At 43.8% G+C, this 20,145-nt stretch overlaps 1 protein-coding gene across 3 annotated transcripts in view; it reads left to right on the top strand.

The window, feature by feature from the left end:
• Positions 1 to 20,145, top strand: part of LOC133628578 (spindlin-Z-like) — a 107,509-nt gene that overhangs the window by 52,392 nt on the left and 34,972 nt on the right. For 2 of the 3 annotated variants that reach the window (XM_062016954.1, XM_062016955.1), the window contains exon 2: positions 10,684 to 10,909. The exons of the other annotated variant lie outside the window; for it this stretch is intronic. In XM_062016954.1, the coding sequence (XP_061872938.1) occupies positions 10,858 to 10,909 (52 nt within the window). In that variant the 5' untranslated portion in view covers positions 10,684 to 10,857. The remainder of the gene's footprint in view (positions 1 to 10,683; positions 10,910 to 20,145) is intronic. 3 annotated transcript variants of the gene reach the window in all.

Genomic DNA, 20,145 nt, shown 5'->3' with positions numbered 1-20,145 from the left:
CTCAAGAGGGCTCACAAGATGACTATAACCTGGAATATGCATTTTCCAGAATCCCACAAGGCCTAGGAAAACTTATGTTTCCTTCTTGTTACTTGGTAGGGACGTAGTTGATCTCTTATTGATCCACAGAGATGTGACAATGTCCATCCTGCCATTTTACTCCTAAGAACTGTATTTTCTGTGCAGATCCCTTGATGTTGCTTCTTTTTATGGCAAAACTAGCTTTGAGAAGCATCTGAATTACTCTTTCTCCCTTCTCAGACACTTTTTCTGCTTTGCTGTCCCACACAATGTCATTAATATATTGTAGATGTTCAGGGGCATCACCTTGTTTTAGTGCTGTTTGGATTAGTCCATGATAAATGGTAGGACTGTGCTTCTACCCCTGGGGCAGTTGATTCTGGGTGTGTTGGATGCCCTTCCAGGTGAAAGTAAACTGTAGCCTTCAGTCTGCTGCCAAAGAAATTGAGAAAAAAACACATTGGCATTTTCAGTTGTATCATACTACTTGTCAGCCTTTGACTACAGTTCATATTGGAGCTCTAACATGTCTGGTACAGCAGCGCTAAGTGGTGGTGCAAATTTGTTCAGGACACAGTAGTTTACCTCCATCAGACTTTTGCACTGGCCATATGATACTATTAAAGGGTGAATGAATCTTGGTGATCACTCCTTGGTTCTTCAATTGATGAATCATCTTATCGATGGAAGCCAAGGCATATTGGTTGATGTGATATTATCGCCCATGCACTGTCGTGGTAGCAATTGACACCTGCTGTTCTTGGACATGTAGCAACCCCATAACAGGGGGGATCCTCTAAGAGACCAGGCAAGATAGACAGATGTTTAACTTTCTATGTGTTTGTGGTGGCTTCACCAAAAGCCCACTGGTATGGTTTTGGGTCCTTGAAGTACTCAGGGCCTTCAGGCTAGTCAGAACAGAACTGACTTTTCCCACTTGTCTCCTGTGCACTGATGTCTACCAAAGCCTTGTACTTCAGTTGGTCCAATGTTCCAGGCCATCAAATCTACATAGTCCACTATACCCAGTCATCCTTTTCCTCCTCCTTGTTGAAGGCAGGGACCCTCTGTTCCTGGTCAGAGTATTCAACATCTGACCCTTGTAGTGTCAGACCAGAATTCCCCTCACCAGAATCAAGGAAGGTGATCTCAGTCCTCCTTCTGTGTCTGGGAGATTGCTGATTACCTTCTTGCATCTCAGCAGCAACTAACCTGACAGTGGTCTTGGATTTCCCCTTCTTAGCACCAGTCTTCCTCCTCAGTTCACGTACACGAGCTTCCAGGTTAAAGGTGGGTTCACCATTCCACTTCCTCGTGTCACACGGGAAGTACCTGTTGTATTTTAAGTAACTAAGCACCACAGAGCTGCTACTCATTCCCCTGTCCCATGGGGATGGGAGAGAGAATTGGAAGGGTAAATGTGAGAAAATTCAGGGGTTAAGATAAAGACAGTTTAATAATTTTTAAAATAAAAATTTTAAAAGAAGAAAAAAAAAATTAATAAGAGGAAAAACTCCTAGACACAAACACAAGAAAAACATGTGATATAAATAAAACCAAACCACAATTCCTACCACCAACTGAGCAATGCCTGGCTAGTCCCCCAGCAACGGCAGCCCTGGACAACCTTCACCCCTAGTTTTATTGCTGAGTACAATGTCATATGGTATGGAATATCCCTTTGGTCAGTGGGGGGCATCTCTCCCAGCTGTGTCCCCTCCTGATTCCTTGTGCACTCCCATCCTACTTGTTGGTGGGGCAATGGGAAAAGCAGAAATACTTATGATGCTGCGTAAGCACTTCACAGAATCTTAAGGGTTGGAAGAGACCTCGAAAGATCATCTAGTCCAACTCCCCTGCCAGAGCAGGACCACCTAGAGTAGGGCACACAGGAACTTGTCCAGGTGGGTTTTGAATGTCTCCAGAGAAGGAGACTCAACAATGCATCTGGACAGCCCGTTCTAGTGCTCCGTCATGCTCACAGTGAAAAAAATTCTTCCTTGTGTTTCTTTCGAACCTCTTGTGTTCCAATTTATAGCCATTGCCCCTTGTCCTATCATTGAGAAGAGCCTGGCTCCATCCTCCTGACACCCACCCTTTACATATTTGTAAACATTAATGAGATCACTCCTCAGTCTCCTCTTCTCCAAGCTAAAGAGCCCCAGCTCCCTCAGCCTGTTGTCATAAGGGAGATGCTCCGCTCCCTTCACAATCTTGGTGGCCCTGTGCTGAACTCTCTCCAGCAGTTCCCTGTCTTTCTTGAACTGAGGGGCCCAGAACTGGACACAATATTCCAGATGCGGTCTCAGAAGGGCAGAATAGAGGAGGAGGTGAACCTCTCTCAACACCCCAGTATGCCATTGGCTTTCTTGGCCACAAGGGCACATTGCTGGCTCATGGTCATCCTGCTGTCCACCAGGACCCCTAGGTCCCTTTCCCCTATACTACTCTCTAACAGGTCATTCCCCAACCATGGGGTTGTTCTTTCCCAGATGCAAGATTCTATCCTTGCCCTTGTTGAATTTTATTAGATTTCTCCCCATCCAACTCTCCAGCCTGTCCAGGTCTCATTGAATAGCAGCACAGCCTTCTGGTGTGTCAGCCACTCCCCCCAGTGGAAGTCAGCAACCTTGCTGATAGTGCCCTCTGTTCCCTCATCAAGATCATTAATGAATATATTGAACAGTACTGGTCCCAGTACCAACCCCTGAGGGACTCCACGAGATGCAGGCCTCCAACTAGACCCTGTCCCATTGATCACCACTCTCTGCCTTCTTTCCTTCAACCAGTTAACAATCCACCTCACTACCTGATCATCCAGTCTTTACATTCTCAGTTTTGCTGTGAGGATGCTGTGGAAGATAGTGTCAAGTGCTTTAGTGAAATCGAGATAAACCACTTCCACTGCACTACCACCATCTATCCACCTAGTTACATCTTCATAAAAGGCTATCAGGTTGGTCAAACATGACTTCCCTTTGGTAAAAGCCATGTTGACTGCTCCTAATGACCTTCTTGTCCTTTAAATGCCTGGAGACAGCCCCCAGGATATGTTGTTCCATCATCTTCCCAGGGATGGAGATGAGGATGACTGGTCTGTAGTTACCCAGGTTGTCCTTCTTGCCCTTTTTGAAGACTGGAGTGACATTTGCTTTCCTCCAGTCCTCAGGCACCTCTCCTGTTCTCCATGATGTACTAAAGGCAATGGAGAATGGTCTAGCAATGACTTCTGCCAGATCCCTTAGCACCTGCGGGTGCATCCCATTGGGGCCCTGTTCCTATTTTCCTGCTGGGAGGGGGAGGAGTGAGTGAGTGGCTGCTCCTCGTCCTTTGTTCCTGCCTGGGCTTAAACCATGACAGAAGCCTAAAGAGAGTGGAAGAAAGGACAGGTAGCCTGGGAGGAATATCGAGAAATTGTCTGAACACACAGGGATCAGGTTAGGAAACCTAAAGCTTACTTAAATCTTGCCAGGGTGTAGTGGGTCTGGGATGGCAGTGATTTTCCACAGCAGCTCCTGCAGTGCTGTGCTTACTGTTGATATCAATATTATGACTACTGCTCGCACAGCATCAGGGCTGTCCCTCCAGCATTCCTTCCCCCACCTTCACCAATAGCTGTGGGTGGGCATGATCTTGGGAGGGACTATGGCCAGGACAGCTGACCCAGGCTGACCAAGGAGATATTCCATACCATATGACGTCAGCTCAGTAATATAAACTGGGGGAGAGGAGCAGGAAGGGGAGGCGAGATTCATTTCTGGCCTTCCAAAAGCAACCGCTACGCGTACTGAAGCCCTGCTTCTCGGGAGGTGGCTGGACATCGCTGCTGATGGGAAGTAGAGAGTAACAGCTTTATCTGCTTTTGCTTTGCTTCCCGCGCGCGCGGCTTTGCTGCTTCTTTATTAAACTGCTTTTATCTCAACCCACGAGACTCCCATCTTATTTTCTCCCCTTCCCTGACTTGCTGAGGAGGTGGGGGATAAAGCGGTGTGGTGGGCACCTGGCATCCAGCCAGGCTCAAACTACCACACAGGGACATCAAAGGTAACAAGAAAAGCTTCTATAGGTATGTTGGTGATAAAAGGAAGACTAGGGAAAGTGAGCCCTCTCCAGAAGGAAAGGGACACCTGGTTACCCAGGACATGGAGAAGGCTGAGACTGTCAATGACTTTATTGCCTGTCTTCATTGACAAATGCTCCAGCCACACTGCCTAAGTCTCAGAAGGCAAATGCAGGGTCTGTGAGAATGAAGAACCGCCCACCGTAGGAGATCAGTTTTGAGACCATCTAAGGAATTTGAACATGCACAAGTCCATGGGACCTGATGAGATCCCTCTGTGGGTCCAGATGAAGTGGCTAACTCCAGGCATATTCTAATTCAATGCCACCTCCCCTCAGAGGCACAATCTTCTCTGGGCAGTCACCCCCTCTGTCATGGGGTCCTCCATGAGCTGCTAGCAGATCTCAGCTTCACCGTTGCCCTCCATGGGTTGCAGGGCCACAACCTGCTGTCTCACCACGGGATGTAGGAAGATCTCTGCTCCAGCACACCTCCTCCTCTCTTCCCTTGCTGATCTTAGGGTCCACATGGTTACTTCTCTCTCATCCCACTCTTTCCACCACCTCCCAGAAAAATAAACCTCTTCTTCCGGCTTCTTCTCCTCAAAAAGTAATTGTGGAGATGCCCAGTTGTCTCAGCCCCAGAGGTGTTTCTGACTCAGAGCTGGGGAAAGTTTCGAGAAACTTCTTACAGGAGCAACCATTACAGCCCTTTCCCCATTACCAGAAACTACTCCACACTAACCGAACACATCCCCTGTTCTTTTCTCCTTCACAGTAACTTCTTCCCCTTCTCAAATAACATAGAATCATTATGGTTGGAAATGACCTTTAAGATTATCAAGTATGACCACTAACATAACACCACCAAGCTCATCACTAAACTAAACCATATCCCTATGCACCTCATCGGGGCATCTTTTAAATATCTCTAGGAATGGTGACTCCACCACCTCCCTGGGCAGCCCGTTCCAATGCCCTCTTGGTGAAAAAGTTCTTCCTAATGTCCAATCTAAACCTCCCCTGTCACAACTTGAGCCCATTTCCTTTTGTCTTGTCATTCATTACTGGAGAGAAGAGACTGACCCCCCACCTCACTACAACTCCCTTTCAGGAAGTTGTAGAGAGGATCATATATCTTCCCAGTGCCCTCAGACACTCCTCATAAGATCTATTTGCTAGACCCTTGTGGTGGTTTAGCTCTGGCAGCGTGCCAGGTGCCCACCAAGTCATAATATCACTCCCTCTCCTAAACTGGACAGAAGAGAGAGAGAAATATAACAAGTGGTTTGTCAAGATGAGGGCAGGGAGATCACTCAGCAATTAGTATCACAGGCACTGTTTTGAGTTTGAGTCTGTTTACTCAGGGAGAAAAAGGTTTGATTTATTAATAAACTATAAAAACAGGGAGATGAGAAATAAAACCGAATCTTAAAACACCTCCCCCCCACCACTCCCTCTTCCTGGGACTCTCCTTCCTGCGAACAGTTCATTATAGATGGACTCTGCCGCTACTTCTTCTCAGATGGAGGGCTCATCACACTTCCCACTGCTACAGTGTGGGTTCCCTCCCCACGGGAGACAGTCCCTCACGAGCTTCTCCAGCGTGGATCCTTCCCGTGGGCTACAGTTCCTCACAAACTGCTCCAGCATGGGGCCTCCCACAGGGGCATCTCCTCACACACTGCCCCAACATGGGTCATCCACCGGGAGAACAGTCCTTCAGGTACCGACTGCTCCAGCATGACTCCCTTACAGGACCACAAGTCCTGACAGCAAACCTGCTCTCTGGCATGGGCTCCTCTCTCCCCACAGGCTCCCAGGTGCTTTTCCCAGGTTATTGGCCACCTGGGCACACTGCTGGCTCACGTTCAGCTGGCTGTGGATTAACACTACCAGGTCCTTTTCTTGTCATTGAAGGAGATCAGATTGATCAAACAGGACCTGCCCTTCATAAAGTCATGTTGACTGGACCTGAACCCTTGGTTATCCTGTATGTTCCTAGCTGATTCACCAGAATGCTGTGCTGCCCTGTGAGGTCTCAACCAGCTTGAGAGTTGGCCAGAGAGTAAATTCATGAGGTTCAACAAGGGCAAGTACAGAGTCCTTCATCTTGGGAGCAACAACCCCAAGCACCAGTATAGGCTGGGAGTTGACCTGCTGGAGAGCAGCTCTGTGGAGAGAGACCTGGGAGTCCTGGTTGATAATAAACTAAACATGAGCCAGCATTGTGCCTTTTTGGTCAAGAAAGCCAATGGCATTCTGGGGTACATCAAGAAGAATGTGTCCAGCAGGTTGAGAGAGGTTCTCCTTCCCTTCTATGCTGCCCTGGTGAGGCCTCATCTGGAGTCCTGTGTCCAGTTCTGGGCTCCCCAGCTCAAGAACAGGACAGGGAACTTCTGGAGAGTCCAGTGGAGGGCCACCAAGATGATCAGGGGACTGGAACATCTTTCTTACTAGGAAAGGTGGTGGGAACAGGGGCTGTTTAGTGTAGATAGGAAGAGACTGTGGAGGGAATCTCATTAATATTTACAAATATCTAAATGGTGGATGGGTTGGGGCATCTCTTTTTTCTGTTGTATCCAGTGACAGGACAAGGGGTAATGGGATGAAGCTGGAACACAAAAAGTTCCATTTAAACATAAAGAAAAACTATTTCACGGTGAGGGAGCACTGGAACAGGCTGCCCAGGGAGGTTGTGGAGTCTCCTTCTGAGGAGATTTTCAAGAGCCGCCTGGATACGTTCCTGTGTAACCTGATCTAGGTGAACCTGCTCCAGCAGGGGGATTGGATTGATGATCTCTAAAGGTCCCTTCCAACCCATACCATTGTGTTATTCTGTGATTCTATATGTGCTACAGTATTAGTAGATAAGGGGAGAGCAACTGACATCATCTACCTGGACTTGTACAAGGCATTTGACGCTGTCCCTGAGGAGATCCTTATCTTTAAATTGGAGAGATATGGATTTGAAAAATGGACCACTTGGTGGATAAGGAATTTGCTAGATGGTTGCACTGAAAGAGTCGTCATCAATTACTTGATGTCCAAGTTGAGACCGGTGACAAATCGCGTTCCTCAGGGGTCACTATTGGGGCTGGCACCATTTAACATCTTTGTTGGCAGCATGAATTGAGTGCACCCTCAGCAAGTTTGTCGACGTCACCAATCTGTGTGGTGCGGTCGACGTGCTGGAGGGAAGGAATGATATCCAGAGGGACCTTGACGGGCTTGAAATGTGGGCTTGTGCAAACCTCATGAGGTTCCACAAGGCCAAGTGCAAGGTCCTGCACCTGGGTTGGGGAAATCCCAAGCACAAATGCAGATTTGGCAGTGAGTAGATTGAGATTCCATTTCCTAAAGGGGATCTACAAGAAAGCGGAAGAGGGACTTTTACCAGGACAAGGAGAAATGTCTATAAACTGAAAGATGGTTGATTTAAATTGGATATTAGGAAGAAGTTCTTCACTGTAAGGATGGTGAGGCACTGGAACAAGTTGCCCAAAGAGGGCTACCCCATCTGTGAAAGTGATTAAGGCCAGGTTGGACGAGGCTTTGAGCAACCTGTCCTATTGAAAGGTGTCCCTGCCCATGGAGAGTGGGTTGGAAGTAGATGGTACCTTCCAGCCTAAATCATTTTATGATTCTATGAAAATGTTTCAATTGTTGAATCAGTTCTTCACTTCTATAGACTTGTGTCTTTAGGTTCAGAGAGCACAGTGAAATGCTGCTTTAAGTGTTAGCAAATGTATTGTGAGTTTAAAAGTATTAGGAAGCCTTTTTCCTTCTACGAGGTATGTTTTTGTTGCTGTAGTAGTGATTGGGGACCGATCATTCCAATAAAATACTTACTAACTGATAGAAAGCCCAAACTTGTCTTCTGTTTCATTTTTCTTTGTAAATATAGCTACTTAACAAACAATGAAACTAAAATGTCTATACAGTATTTTACAATTTCAGTTTGCTATTGTGACTGATCAATAAACCACTATAATGGAAGAAGGCTCGGTGGAGATGGGCAAGGGCAATGTTTCCATGAAGCTCAGAGAATAATGCGGGGTGTGATTAGTCACAGCTGATGCAAAGAAAAATGACTTTTAGATAAACAGCTATCCCAGTTGAGTGGATCAACTGGTGGTGTAAATCTTTCTCTCTGAGTTCATTAAAAGAGTGTGACCATGGGGAGAGTATTTTGTTCAGTCCAACATTGAGTATAAAAACTAGACAACTAAAAGAAGAATTTTGAATAGAGCAACAGGCTTGAGCTAGGTTTAACCCATGTATTCCTTCTCTGTGATTGGGGTTTCCCAGCATCATGACGTTGAGCATATTATAGAGATCACTAATGGGGATCACATTGGTGGTGTGATTGAACTATGTATTGCAACTGCTATATTTTTATAAGTGTCAATTACACTTGTATTGTGATTTCAGTATATTGATGGATCACTCTGCTAAATGAGAAATCCCATGTAATATCAACTGTCTTCAAAAAAGTAAATTTGATATTAAACATCATGCCTACTATGCATGGAATATATAAAAAAAACCAGGTCAGAGATCATTTGACTCTGGCAGTTATGGATTGGAAATCTGAAAAAAAGCCCCACATTTAATACATAGAAATGTTATGAAATATTTTCAACTTCCTGGATGACAAGTCTACAGTTTACTGGAAAAGCCTATTTTACAGAATCACAGAATGGTACGGTTGGAAGGGACCTTTAAAGATCATCCAGTCCAACCCCCTTGCAGAAGCAGGTCCACCTAGATCAAGTCGCACAGGAATGCATACAGGCAGGTCTTGAAGATCTCCAAGGAAGGAGACTCCACAACCTCCCTGGGCAGCCTGTTCCACTGCTCCCTCACCCTCACAGTAAAAGTTTTTCCTTATGTTTAAATGGAACTTTTTGTATTCCAGCTTCATCCCATTACCCCTTGTCCTATTGCTAGATACAATGGAAAAAAGGGATGCCCCAACCTCCTGACATCCACCATTTAGATATTTGTAAATATTAATGAGATCCCCCCTAAGTCTTCTCTTCTCTAGACTAAATAGCCCCAGTTCCCGCAGCATTTCCGATTAAGGAAGATGCTCCAGTCCCCTGATCATCCTGGTGGCCCTGTGCTGGACTCTCTCCAGAAGTTCTCTGTCCCTCTTGAGCTGAGGAGCCCAGAACTGGACACAGTACTCCAGATGAGGCCTCACCAGGGCAGAGTAGAGGGGGAGGAGAACCTCCCTTGACCTGCTGGGTACACTCTTCCTGATTTAAATTCAGTGCTGATGTTTTTCATGTGTATGTGGTTGGGGTTTCTTTGTTATTTTTATAATATAAGAATATAATGCTAGATTACAGTTGATTTCCTCTAAAGCATAATCTCTCATCTCATATGGAGGAAAAAACCATAAATTTCTTTTGCATTTGTACACAGTCTTTGTGAGACTGAATACAGAAGTGTATTTTAAACTCTAGTGAACAATTTTTGATGTCTGATATAAAAAAAGTTCTTGTGTTCTAGTAAAGTAGTTAGGCAAGCTAATTGCTTCCTATTGTTTCTTCAAATGTGTTTTAAACCTTGAGTATTGTTCCTCTGGTATTGTTCAGATACGAACAAACAGATAAGTTTCTTTAAATGGATATTTAAGTTTAATTTCACAAATTCTTATTGCTTTGTGACTGAATGTCTAAAAAGTTATTTCTTCCATATATAGCACAGATCTTTCAAAAAACTACAAGTTGCCAAATATTTGCTTAAACTAGAAACACCAGAAACTAGAATTCCATTTTATTTGTGTGTCTATTGCTCTCTATTACTGGGAATATTCCTCTACATTGATCTGATATTCCTAGGAGTTAGTGGATGTGATTCATGGAAGAACTGTTAGTAGACTGTAGATGTAGATGTAAGTAGATGTAGATGTAGATGTTAGCAGATTGAGAGTAAATGTAAATGCAAGTTTCAGCATAGCACTTACGCTATACCTCAAGGCATATCCTTATATATTCAGTTGTTCAGTAAGGCATGAACATGAAGTACACATTTTCCCACAGCTGATTCACTAGTTAGGGACATTTCTCTGTTTTTTACCCTTTTGTAAAAAACCCCAAAACATAACAAACATAAAACAACACAGAGTGGTACAATGATGAAGAGTCCGACCAGCCCTTTAAGACCACCTTCTCCCCACTCCTCCCCTCTTCCCGGACTCAGAGTCCTGATCCCGGTGCTTTTACCTCCTCCTCCCCTGAACCGTCCAGGGGGACAGGGAGTGGGGGTTTCAGTCAGTCTCTTCCTGATAGCTTCTCATTCTTCTCTATACTAAGTAAAGTTGGTTTTTTTAAATGAAGTTTTTCTATGTGTATCTGTCTATGGTTGACTTTGAGCTGATACAGAACTTTCATTGAGAATATGAGGAAAAGTACGAGCCTTAATATTTGGCTGTCTTCTTGCTTACCCACCCTCTGTTTACTGAAGGCATCCAGAATAACAGAATATGAAGAGATTTCTCATTGAGCATGACAGAAAAAATATTTTGTTTCACTTCAATGTTTATTTTAACCACCTCTCAAATCAGAGTATACTTTCTGGTTTGTTTTTCAGAGTGCTATAATTGAAACTGCTTCTCCTATATTTGAGGAAGAACAAATCGGTGATTGGATGGTTAATTAGTAAGTAGCTGTTGTATTACGAGAGCAAGAAGATATTTTGGGAGCTGGGAAGAAACGGATTTTCACCCTAGTCTAGCAGCTTTGCTGCTCACTTAAACACAGATGAATGAAGACCCCATTTGGAAAATCGCCAGGTCAGCGGTCCAGAGCTGATGCAGGTGAGGTGTTACTGAATTTGAGGGGTTTGTTTTTTGTTTTTTAGTGGATAAAAAAAGTGTACTTATTTTATAGTTTTTTCTTATGTACTCATGGCTTTATGAAGCTGTTAGTGTTTTTTTGTGGTTTTAGGGTTTTTTTTAAGAATTATTGCTTTCATTATAGAAACTGAATTTTAAAGGATATACATAAATTTAATTAAGCTGTACAGACTTAAATATAAGAAATTATACTGGTTTTCACTGGGATAGAGTTAAATTTATTCATAGTATCTTGTATGGTCCTATGTTCTGGATTTGGCAGTAGGATGGGGAGGAGAACTTAAAACAAGTAAAACTCATGGATTGAGATAAGAACAGCTTAATAATTGAAATAAATATAATAATAATATAATAATATTAATAGTAATGAAAAGGAAGATAGTAAGAGAGTGAAATAAAACCCAGGAACCAAGAAAGACAAGTGATGCACAATGCAACTACTTACTACCCACTGACCAATGCTCAGCCAGTCCCCAAGCAGCGATCTGCCCTTTCCTGGACAACTCCCACCATTTATATACTGGGCATGATGTCCTCTGGTATGGAATATTCCTTTGGCTAGTTTGGGTCAACTATCCTGGCTGTGTCCCCTGACAACTTCTTGTGCCACTCCAACCTTCTTGCTGGCAGGACATGAAAAGCTAAAAAATCCTTGACTTAGTATAAACACTACTTATCAACAACTGAAAACATCAGTGTGTTATCAACATTATTCTCATACTAAATCCAAAATACAGCACTATACCAGCTACCAAGAAGAAAATTAACTCAGACAAAATCAAGACAATACCATAGACTACCATATTAAGGGGAAAATTTCTCTTTTGCGCATCTCAGAAGTGATGGAAAATAAGCAGTAATGTATTCACCATATATTTATAACTTGCTGTGAATTTGTAAAGCTTTTATATAAATTTATCAGACAGTAATTGTGAAAGAGCATCTCTAAAACACTTCAGAAGGGTTTTTCTAAATCTACGCAGTTTCTTATTGCTACACTGTGTTTTTTGTAAATTGAAATAATTACTCAAAGTATTTTTAAGAATTCTTTATTTGCAGAGACTCTAAATATGAATAAGTAACCACTTAGCCTTTTATGACTGGTTAGGCTAATTCAAAGTTATGCATCTCAATAGACTAATGAGTCTCAGTAAATCTTCTGCACTCTGTAGTAAGAATTATCAGTAATGACACAACAAAAAAATCAAGTTACCAGTCAGGAATTGTTCTGTATGCTGGTATTTGGTCTTGTATAAACTAAGCCAGACTGTTAACTGTGCATTCTGTTTGGACTAATGTGGAGGACAGGGACTAGAAATTGTCAATTACACATTAAGAATTCTACAGTCCAGCATTTTGTTGAAAGTGAATGCTGTTTGTTCATTCCTCTGTTTAATTATTTGGGATTTAGTTGAATTTATCTTAGTAAGGTAACTTTGTTTGTAGTTTTTTTCTCTTCTGGAATTACTTCATGTTCTTTGGCATGGGGAAATGATGTCCTTCCTGTTCTGTACTGTAAACCTCACTAGTGACCTGCACAGTGAAAAACTTTGTACACAAATGGTACAGCACATCATTTAACCTTGACCATCGTTTATTGGCGCTTTACAAAAAAATCTCATGAAACCAAATCAGTTTCATATAAAATTGAGAAAGCTCAATTAAGTTTTAAAATATCCAAGTGATAGCTCATTATGGTGCTTTAAAATACACAAATCATTCAGAAGGGAACCAATTGATATTGGAAGATTTATTTGAAACCTTTTTGTTTCAAACACAGACTTTCAAAGCTATTTTTAATTGTGACTAGCTTGCATTAATGTTACTCATTTGAAACATCTAGTGATTTCAAAGACAGATAATTCCTGAAAGTATTTTTAATAGATAGTTTTAAAGACAAAACCCAGTGCACAGTTTTAGACATTTGCTTCAATAACATTTGCTTTAATTCATCCAACTGAGTCATCATTCTGGAGGAGACTGCGGAGTGATCTCATTAATACAAGTATTTAAAAGGTGCATGTCAAGAGGATGGTGCAGCACTTTTTTTCTGCAATGTCCGGTGATAGGACATGGGGTAATGAAAAAAAACTGGAACACAAAAAGTTCCACTTATACTTAAGGAAAAACTTTTACTGTGAGGGTGACAGAGCATTGGAACAGGCTGCCCGGGAAGGTTATGGAGTCTGCTTTTCTGGAGGTTTTCAAAACCTGCCTGGATGCGTTCCTGTGTAACCTAATCTAGGTGCACCTGCAGGGGGTTTGGACTAGATGATCTCTAGAGGTCTCTTCCAATCCCTACCATTCTGTGATTCTGTGATAATGTTAACTGAGGAGTCCTTAATTTATCCTGAAGTATGATTAATGTAATATCACTTTCTTTTTTGATACACATCTCCAAGTTGTATATGTTTGATCAGTCTCAAGTCTTGATATATTTGTTGTCTACTCTTAGATGCTGCCAGTTTCCAACATCTGTATATAGATTCTTGAAAATGTATATATATATATATATATATACTGACTTTACTGTTGTTGCTTCTTTGGTTGATCATATTTTATGGGCTGTGGATAGTTGGCCTTTATTGCTTCTTGAAAAAAAACCCCTTTTTTTGGTGATGGAATTATCTCCTGTATGTTTCCTAATTAATTAATGCTTAAAATGCAATGAAATGTTTTGGTAGAGTGAGGAATTAATTTTACCACTCTTCTCCTGGTCCAGTTTCCCAAACTCTTTACAATTTGCATTGGGCAATATTGGATGTGAATAAACATGTATAATTCTGAAAGAGACATCAGATCAAGAATAATTCTCATGTGATTAAATGGTGTTTCCACAGCAGATTCTGAAATATTTTCAAAAGTCCAGCTTTTGCTTCCTGTCATAAAGACAGGGGATATTCCAGAAATAAGAAGCTGTGGTATGTTTTGAAGAGTTCATCTAATTTTGATGCACTGAATGAATGCATAGTGATCATGAAATAATTGAGTTCTCAATACTCAGAGAAGCAAGGAGGGGGATCAGCAGAACTGCTACCTTAGATTTCCGGAGGGCAGACTTTGACATGTTTAGGAAGTTGGTAGCCAGTGTCCCTTGGGAGGCAGTCCTGAAGGGCAAAGGAGTCCAGGAATGCAGGACATTCTTCAGGAAGGAAATCTTAAAGGTGCAGGATCAAGCTGTTCTCATGTGCAAGATGAGCCGGGAGGGCAGAAGACCATCCTGGCTGAACAGGGAGCTTCTGCTGGAGCTCAGGAGGAAAAAGAGAATTACAGCCCAGGAGAACTACAAGGATGTTGTGAGATCTTGTAGGGAGAAAATTGGGACCAAGGCTCAACTAGAAGTTAAGCTAGCCACTACTGTACAAGAAAATAAGAAAAGTTTCTACAAATATATTAGCAACAAAAGGAGGGCTAGAGGGAATCTTCACCCTTTGATGGATGAAGGGGGAAACTTAGGGAACAAGGATGAGGAAAAGGCTGAGGTACTTAATGCCTTCTTTGCCTCATTCTTCAATAGTAAAATCAGCTCTTCTCTGGGCACCCATCTACCTGAGTCAAAAGACAGAGATCAGGGACAGAATGAGGCCTCTATAGTCCAAAGGGAAAAATGTGCAACCTGCTACACCACCTTGATGCACACAAGTCAATGAGACCGGATGGGATCAACACAAGGGTGCTGAGGGAGTTGGCAGAAGTGCTCGCTGAACCACTCTCCATCATCTATCAGCAATCCTGGCTCACCAGGGAGATCTCAGAGGACTGGAGGATGGCAAATGTTACCCCCATCTACAAGAAGGGCTGAAAGTAAGATCCTGAGAACTACAGAACTGTCAGCCTGACCTCAGGGCCGGGAAAGGTTATAGAACAGATTATACTAAATGCCATCCTGAGGCACATACAGGATAACCAAGTGTTCAGTCCCAATCAGCGTGGTTTTATAAGGGCAGGTCCTTTTTGATCAATCTGATCTCCTTCGATGACAAGACGACCCTCTTAGTGGATGAGGGAAAGGCTATGGATGTGGTCTTCATTGAGGCCTTCGACACAGTCTCCCACAGCATCCTTCTGGAGAAACTGGCTGTCCATGGCTTGGGTGGACATACTCTGAGATGGGTGGAAAACTGGCTGAATGGCCAGGCCCAGAGAGTTGTAGTGAATGGAGTTAAATCCAGTTGGCAGCCAGTCACCAGTGGTGTTCCCGGGGCTCTGTGGTGGGGCCTGGTTTTTTAACATCTTTATCAATGATCTGGATGAGGGGATCAAGTGCACCCTCAGTAAGTGTGTTGATGACACCAAGTTGGGCGGGAGTATAGACCTACTTGAAGACAAGAAGGCTCTTCAGAGGGACTTGGACAGGCTGGATCGATGGGCCAAGGCCAATTATATGAGGTTCAACAAGGCAGAGTGCCAGGTCCTGCACTTGGGCCACAACAACCCCAGACAACACTACGAGCCTGGGACAGAGTGGCTGGAAAGTTGTCTGGCAGAAAAAGACCTGGGAGTGTTAAGCGACAGCCAGCTGAATATGAGCCAGCAGTGTGCCCAGGTGGCCAAGGCAGCCAATGGCATCCTGGCTTGTATCAGAAATAATTTGGCCAGCAGGGCCAAAGAAGTGATTGTCCCCTTGTACTCAGCACTGGTGAGGCCACACCTCGAATACTGTGTCCAGTTCTGAACCCCTCAGTGCAAGAAGAACTTTGAGATACTGGAGCGTGTGCAAAGACAGGCAATGAAGCTGGCAAAGTGTCTGGAGAACAAGTCTTATGAGGAGTGGCTGAGGGAGCCGGGGATGTTTAGCCTAGAGAAGAGGAGGCTGAGAGGAGATATGATCACTCTCTACCACTACCTGAAGGGGAGTTGTAGTGAGGTGGAAATCGGTCTTTTCTCTCCAGTAATGAATGATAGGACACCAGGAAATGGGCTCAAGTTGGGCCAAGGGAGATTTAGATTAGACATTAGGAAGTTTTTCACTGAGAGGTAATAAGAATTTGAATAAAGCATTCAAAATTATTATAACAAGCTATTATTCATAGCACTTGAAAATTAATCTAAGCAGCCAATAAGGATAATGAAAAATAAGAAGCTGACACCTAAAAATATAAAAGGCCACAAAAATTAAATGGAGGGACCAATTTAGAAAAAGGAATTGCACAACATTAGCTCTGTATCCAGCCAAAAAGATGACAAGCTGTTCTATAAATCTGTTTATTCATTGAGACACACATGTCTAAACTTCTCCCATAATTAACACCACAGTAACTACAATAACAGCAAAAAGTATTGAGCTTATTACAGGCATTAACTTGGGTCTCTAGACTACCCAAATGCTGACTGAAAAAAATCTTAATCCTCTTGCTTAAATCATTGTCATGGTTTTGTGTGGAGCTGTTTCTGGTAATGGGGAAGAGGCTGTAAGGATGGCTGTAAGAAGTTGCTCAAAACTTTCCCCAGCTGTGAGCCAGACCCATAGCTGGGGCTGAGCCAATTAGGCACCTCCACGATCACTTTTTAAGAAGAAGAAGCCAGAAGAGGAGGATTCTTCCTATTCCTTCTCGTGCTGTCCTTCCTTCTTTTCTGGCTGGTAGTGGTACAAGGAGTTGGAAGAGAGAGAGAGAAGCAACCATGTGGACCCCAAGATCAGTGAGGGAAGAGAGGAGGAGGTGTGCTGGAGCAGAGACACCCCCCCCTCCCCCCCCCCCCCCGCATCCTGCGTAGAGGACTGGTGAAGCAGAGATTGATTTGCACTTCGTAAAAGACCCTGTGCCAGGGGCAGTGACTATGCCCAGATGAGACTGTGTCCCGTGGGAGGGACTCCTTATTTGCAGAAGCCATAGCTGTTGGGAATAACCCATGCCAGAGAAGTTAATTAAGGACTGTGTCCCGTGGGAGGGATGCTGTATTGGAGCAGGGGAAGAATGTGAGGAGTTGTCCTCCTGTTGTGGTTTTGCCCATCCAGCAATGAAGCACCACAATCGTCTCTTGCTCACTGCCTCTCATCCACCCCACTCTCGTTAGGATGGCAGAGGCCCCAGCAAGATGGGAGGAAAAAAAGATAACCAAGGTTTTTGTGGATTGAAACAAGGACAGGGAGGGCTCAGTACCAATTACAGTTCCGGGCAAAACAGACTCCACTACTCGACTTAGAGAGAAAAGTAAGGAAAGTTTATTCTACTACCTACAAGAAACAGAACAAAAAAAAAAAAAAGCAACAAGAGAGTAGGATGATGAGAAAAATACAACCAGCACTTTAAAATCTCCCTCCTTCATCCCTCCTTTCTTCCTGGGCTCAGCTCACTGCTCCTGATATCTCTACCTCCTCCCACCTCAATGGCTCAGGGGGTTAGGGAATGGGGTATGTGGTCAGTCTCTCACAGATGGTCTCTGCTACTTCTCTCTTTTCAGATGAGGACGAGTCCTTGCATGCTTCCCCTGCTCTGATATGGGGTCCCTCCCATGGGACACAGTTCTTAACGAACTTCTCTGGTGTGGGTTCTTCCCACAGTTATAGCTTCTGTGAATATGGGGTCCCTCGCATAGGATGTGGCCTCTTCTGGCCATAGTCACTGCCCATGGTGTGGGGTCTTTAGCAAAATGCAAACAAATCTCTGCTTTACCAGTCCACATGGTTGCTTCTCTTTCTCTTCCAACTCCTTACACCACCACCACCTGGAAAAGAAAGAAGGGACAGAAGAAGGAAGGAAGAGGAAGAGCCCTCCTCTTCTGGCTTCTTCTTAAAAAGTGATCTTGGTGGCGTCTAATTGGCTCAGCCCCAGAAGTGGGTGTGGCTCAGAGCTAGGGAGAGTTTTGAGTAACTTCTTATAGGAGCCATCTTTACAGCCCCTTCCCCTTTATCAGAAACGGCTGTCCTGTCAAACCATGACACCTCCTCTGAGAAAAGAGAAGCATCAGAGACAATCTGTGAGAGACTGACCACATCCCCCATTCCTACCTCCCCAGACTTTGAGGTGGGAGGAGGTAGAGATATTGGGAGTAGTGTGCTGAGCCTGGGAAGAAAGGAGGGATGGGGAAGGGAGATTTTAAAGTGCCGGTTGTATTTTTCTCATCATCCTTCTCTCTTTTTACTTTTTCTTCTGTTTTGTTTCTTGTAGGTAGTAGAATAATCTTTCCTGTTTTCCTCTCTAAGTCGAGTAGTGGAGTCTATTTTGCCCGGAACCGTAATTGGCAGTGAGCCCTCCCTGCCCTTGTCTCGATCCACAACATCCTTGATATTTTTTTTTCCTCTCATTTCTATGGGGCCTCCGCGGTCCTTAGGAGAGTGGGGGTGGATGGGGGGGCTGTGAGCAAGAGACTGTCGTGATGCTTCATTGCTAGATGGGCAAAACCCCAACAAGGTCCTTTTTTGTTAGTAACTATTCCTTTGTGTTGGTGATGGTGGTCACCATCTTTTTACCACTAATATATGGTGCTTGCATGGTGCACATCTAATTGCTTGTCTAATTATTAATTTTGGAACATAGATTGGAGCACTGGGCTATGATTAATGGGATGAAGTTTAACAAGTCAAAATACTGGATTCTGTACCTAAGATGGAGTAATTCTGGGCACAAGTATAATTTCGGAGAAGAGTGGATGGAGAGCAGCCCCGCAGAAAGGATCTGCTGGTTTACAGCAGGCTCAATAGGATTTAGCAGTGTACCCTGGCAGCCAAGAGGACAAACTGCATCCTGGGTTGCATCAAACTCAACATAACCAACTAGTCAAAAGAGGTGATTATTTCTCTGTATTCAGCATTGATGAGGCTTCAGCTTGATTATTGTGTGCAGTTCTGAGCCCCACAGTTTAAGGAGGATGTGAAGGTCCTTGAGTGCATCAAGAGGAGGACAACAAAGCTGGTGAAGGGGCTGGAAGGCATATCCTATGTGGAGCAGCTAAGGACTTTATTATGCTTGTCTAGTTTCATAGAATCATAGAATGGTAGGGTTGAAAGGGACCTTTAAGATCATCTAGTCCAACATCCCTGCAGAATCAGGTTCACCTAGATCAGATTGCATAGGAACATGTCCAGGCGGGTCTTGAAGACCTTCAAGGAATGAGACTCCACAACCCCTCTGGGCAGCCTATTCCAGTGCTCCGTCACCCTCACAGTGAAGTAGTTTTTTCTTATATTTAAGTGGAACTTTTTGTGTTCCAGCTTCATTTCATTACCCCTTGTCCTGTTGCTAGCTACTATAGAAAAAAGGGATGTCCCAACCTCCGGACATCTACCCTTTAGATATTTGTAAATATTAATAAGATCCTTCCTCAGTCTCCTCTTTTATAGACTAAACAGCCCCAGTTCTCGCAGCCTTTCCTCGTATGAAAGATGTTCCAGTCCCCTGATCATCTTGGTGGCCCTGCACTGGACTGTCTTCAGAAGTTCTCTGTCCCTCTTGAGCTGAGGAGCCCAGAACTGGACACAGGACTCCAGATGAGGCCTCACCAGGGCAGAGTAGAGAAGAACCTCCCTTGACCTGCTGGCCACACTCTTCTTGATGCATCCCAGGATGCTATTGGCCTTCTTGGCCACAAGGGATTTGGAGAAAGGAGACTGAGGGGTGACCTCATTTCTCCCTACAGGTTTCTGAGAAGGGGAAATGGAGAGGGAGGTGCTGATCTCTTCTCCCTGCTATTTAGTGATAAGACGTGTAGGAATGGTTCAAAGCTGTGCCAGGGGAGGGAGGGGGTTACGCTGGACATTAAGAGGCATTTTTTTATTGAGAGGGTAGTCAAACACTGGAATGGGCTTCCTTGAGAGGTGATTGATTCCCCAAGCCTGTCAGTGTTTAAGAGGCATTTGGACAGTGTCCTTAATAACATGATTTAAGTTTTGGTCAGCCCTGGATTGGTCAGGCAGTTGGACTAGATGATCGTTGTAGATCCCTTCCAATTGAAAAAATACTCCTCTCCTGTCCTCTCCTGTCCTCTCCTGTCCTCTCCTGTCCTATCCTGTCCTGTCCTATCCTTCCTTTTTGTGCCATCTCTGGACTTCAGTGTAAGCACCTATTATAGGGAAATAGTCTTTCATACGCTTCTGTTAGATAGGACTATGTACAAGTTATTGATGCAATTTTCCACTTTTCCACTAGAGTGGGGCCTCGAAGGAGTATGGAGGTCTCATTTTATCTTTAAGATCTTTGACACTCCCTGTACCACCTCAACTATAAATTGAGGTCCATTGTCCGATTATATCCCTTCTG

Source organism: Colius striatus, chromosome W (assembly GCF_028858725.1).
Source record: "Colius striatus isolate bColStr4 chromosome W, bColStr4.1.hap1, whole genome shotgun sequence".
Classification (NCBI taxonomy): domain Eukaryota; kingdom Metazoa; phylum Chordata; class Aves; order Coliiformes; family Coliidae; genus Colius; species Colius striatus.
Note: the sequence above shows the minus strand (reverse complement) of the source record. Positions and strands in the feature narration are given on the sequence as shown.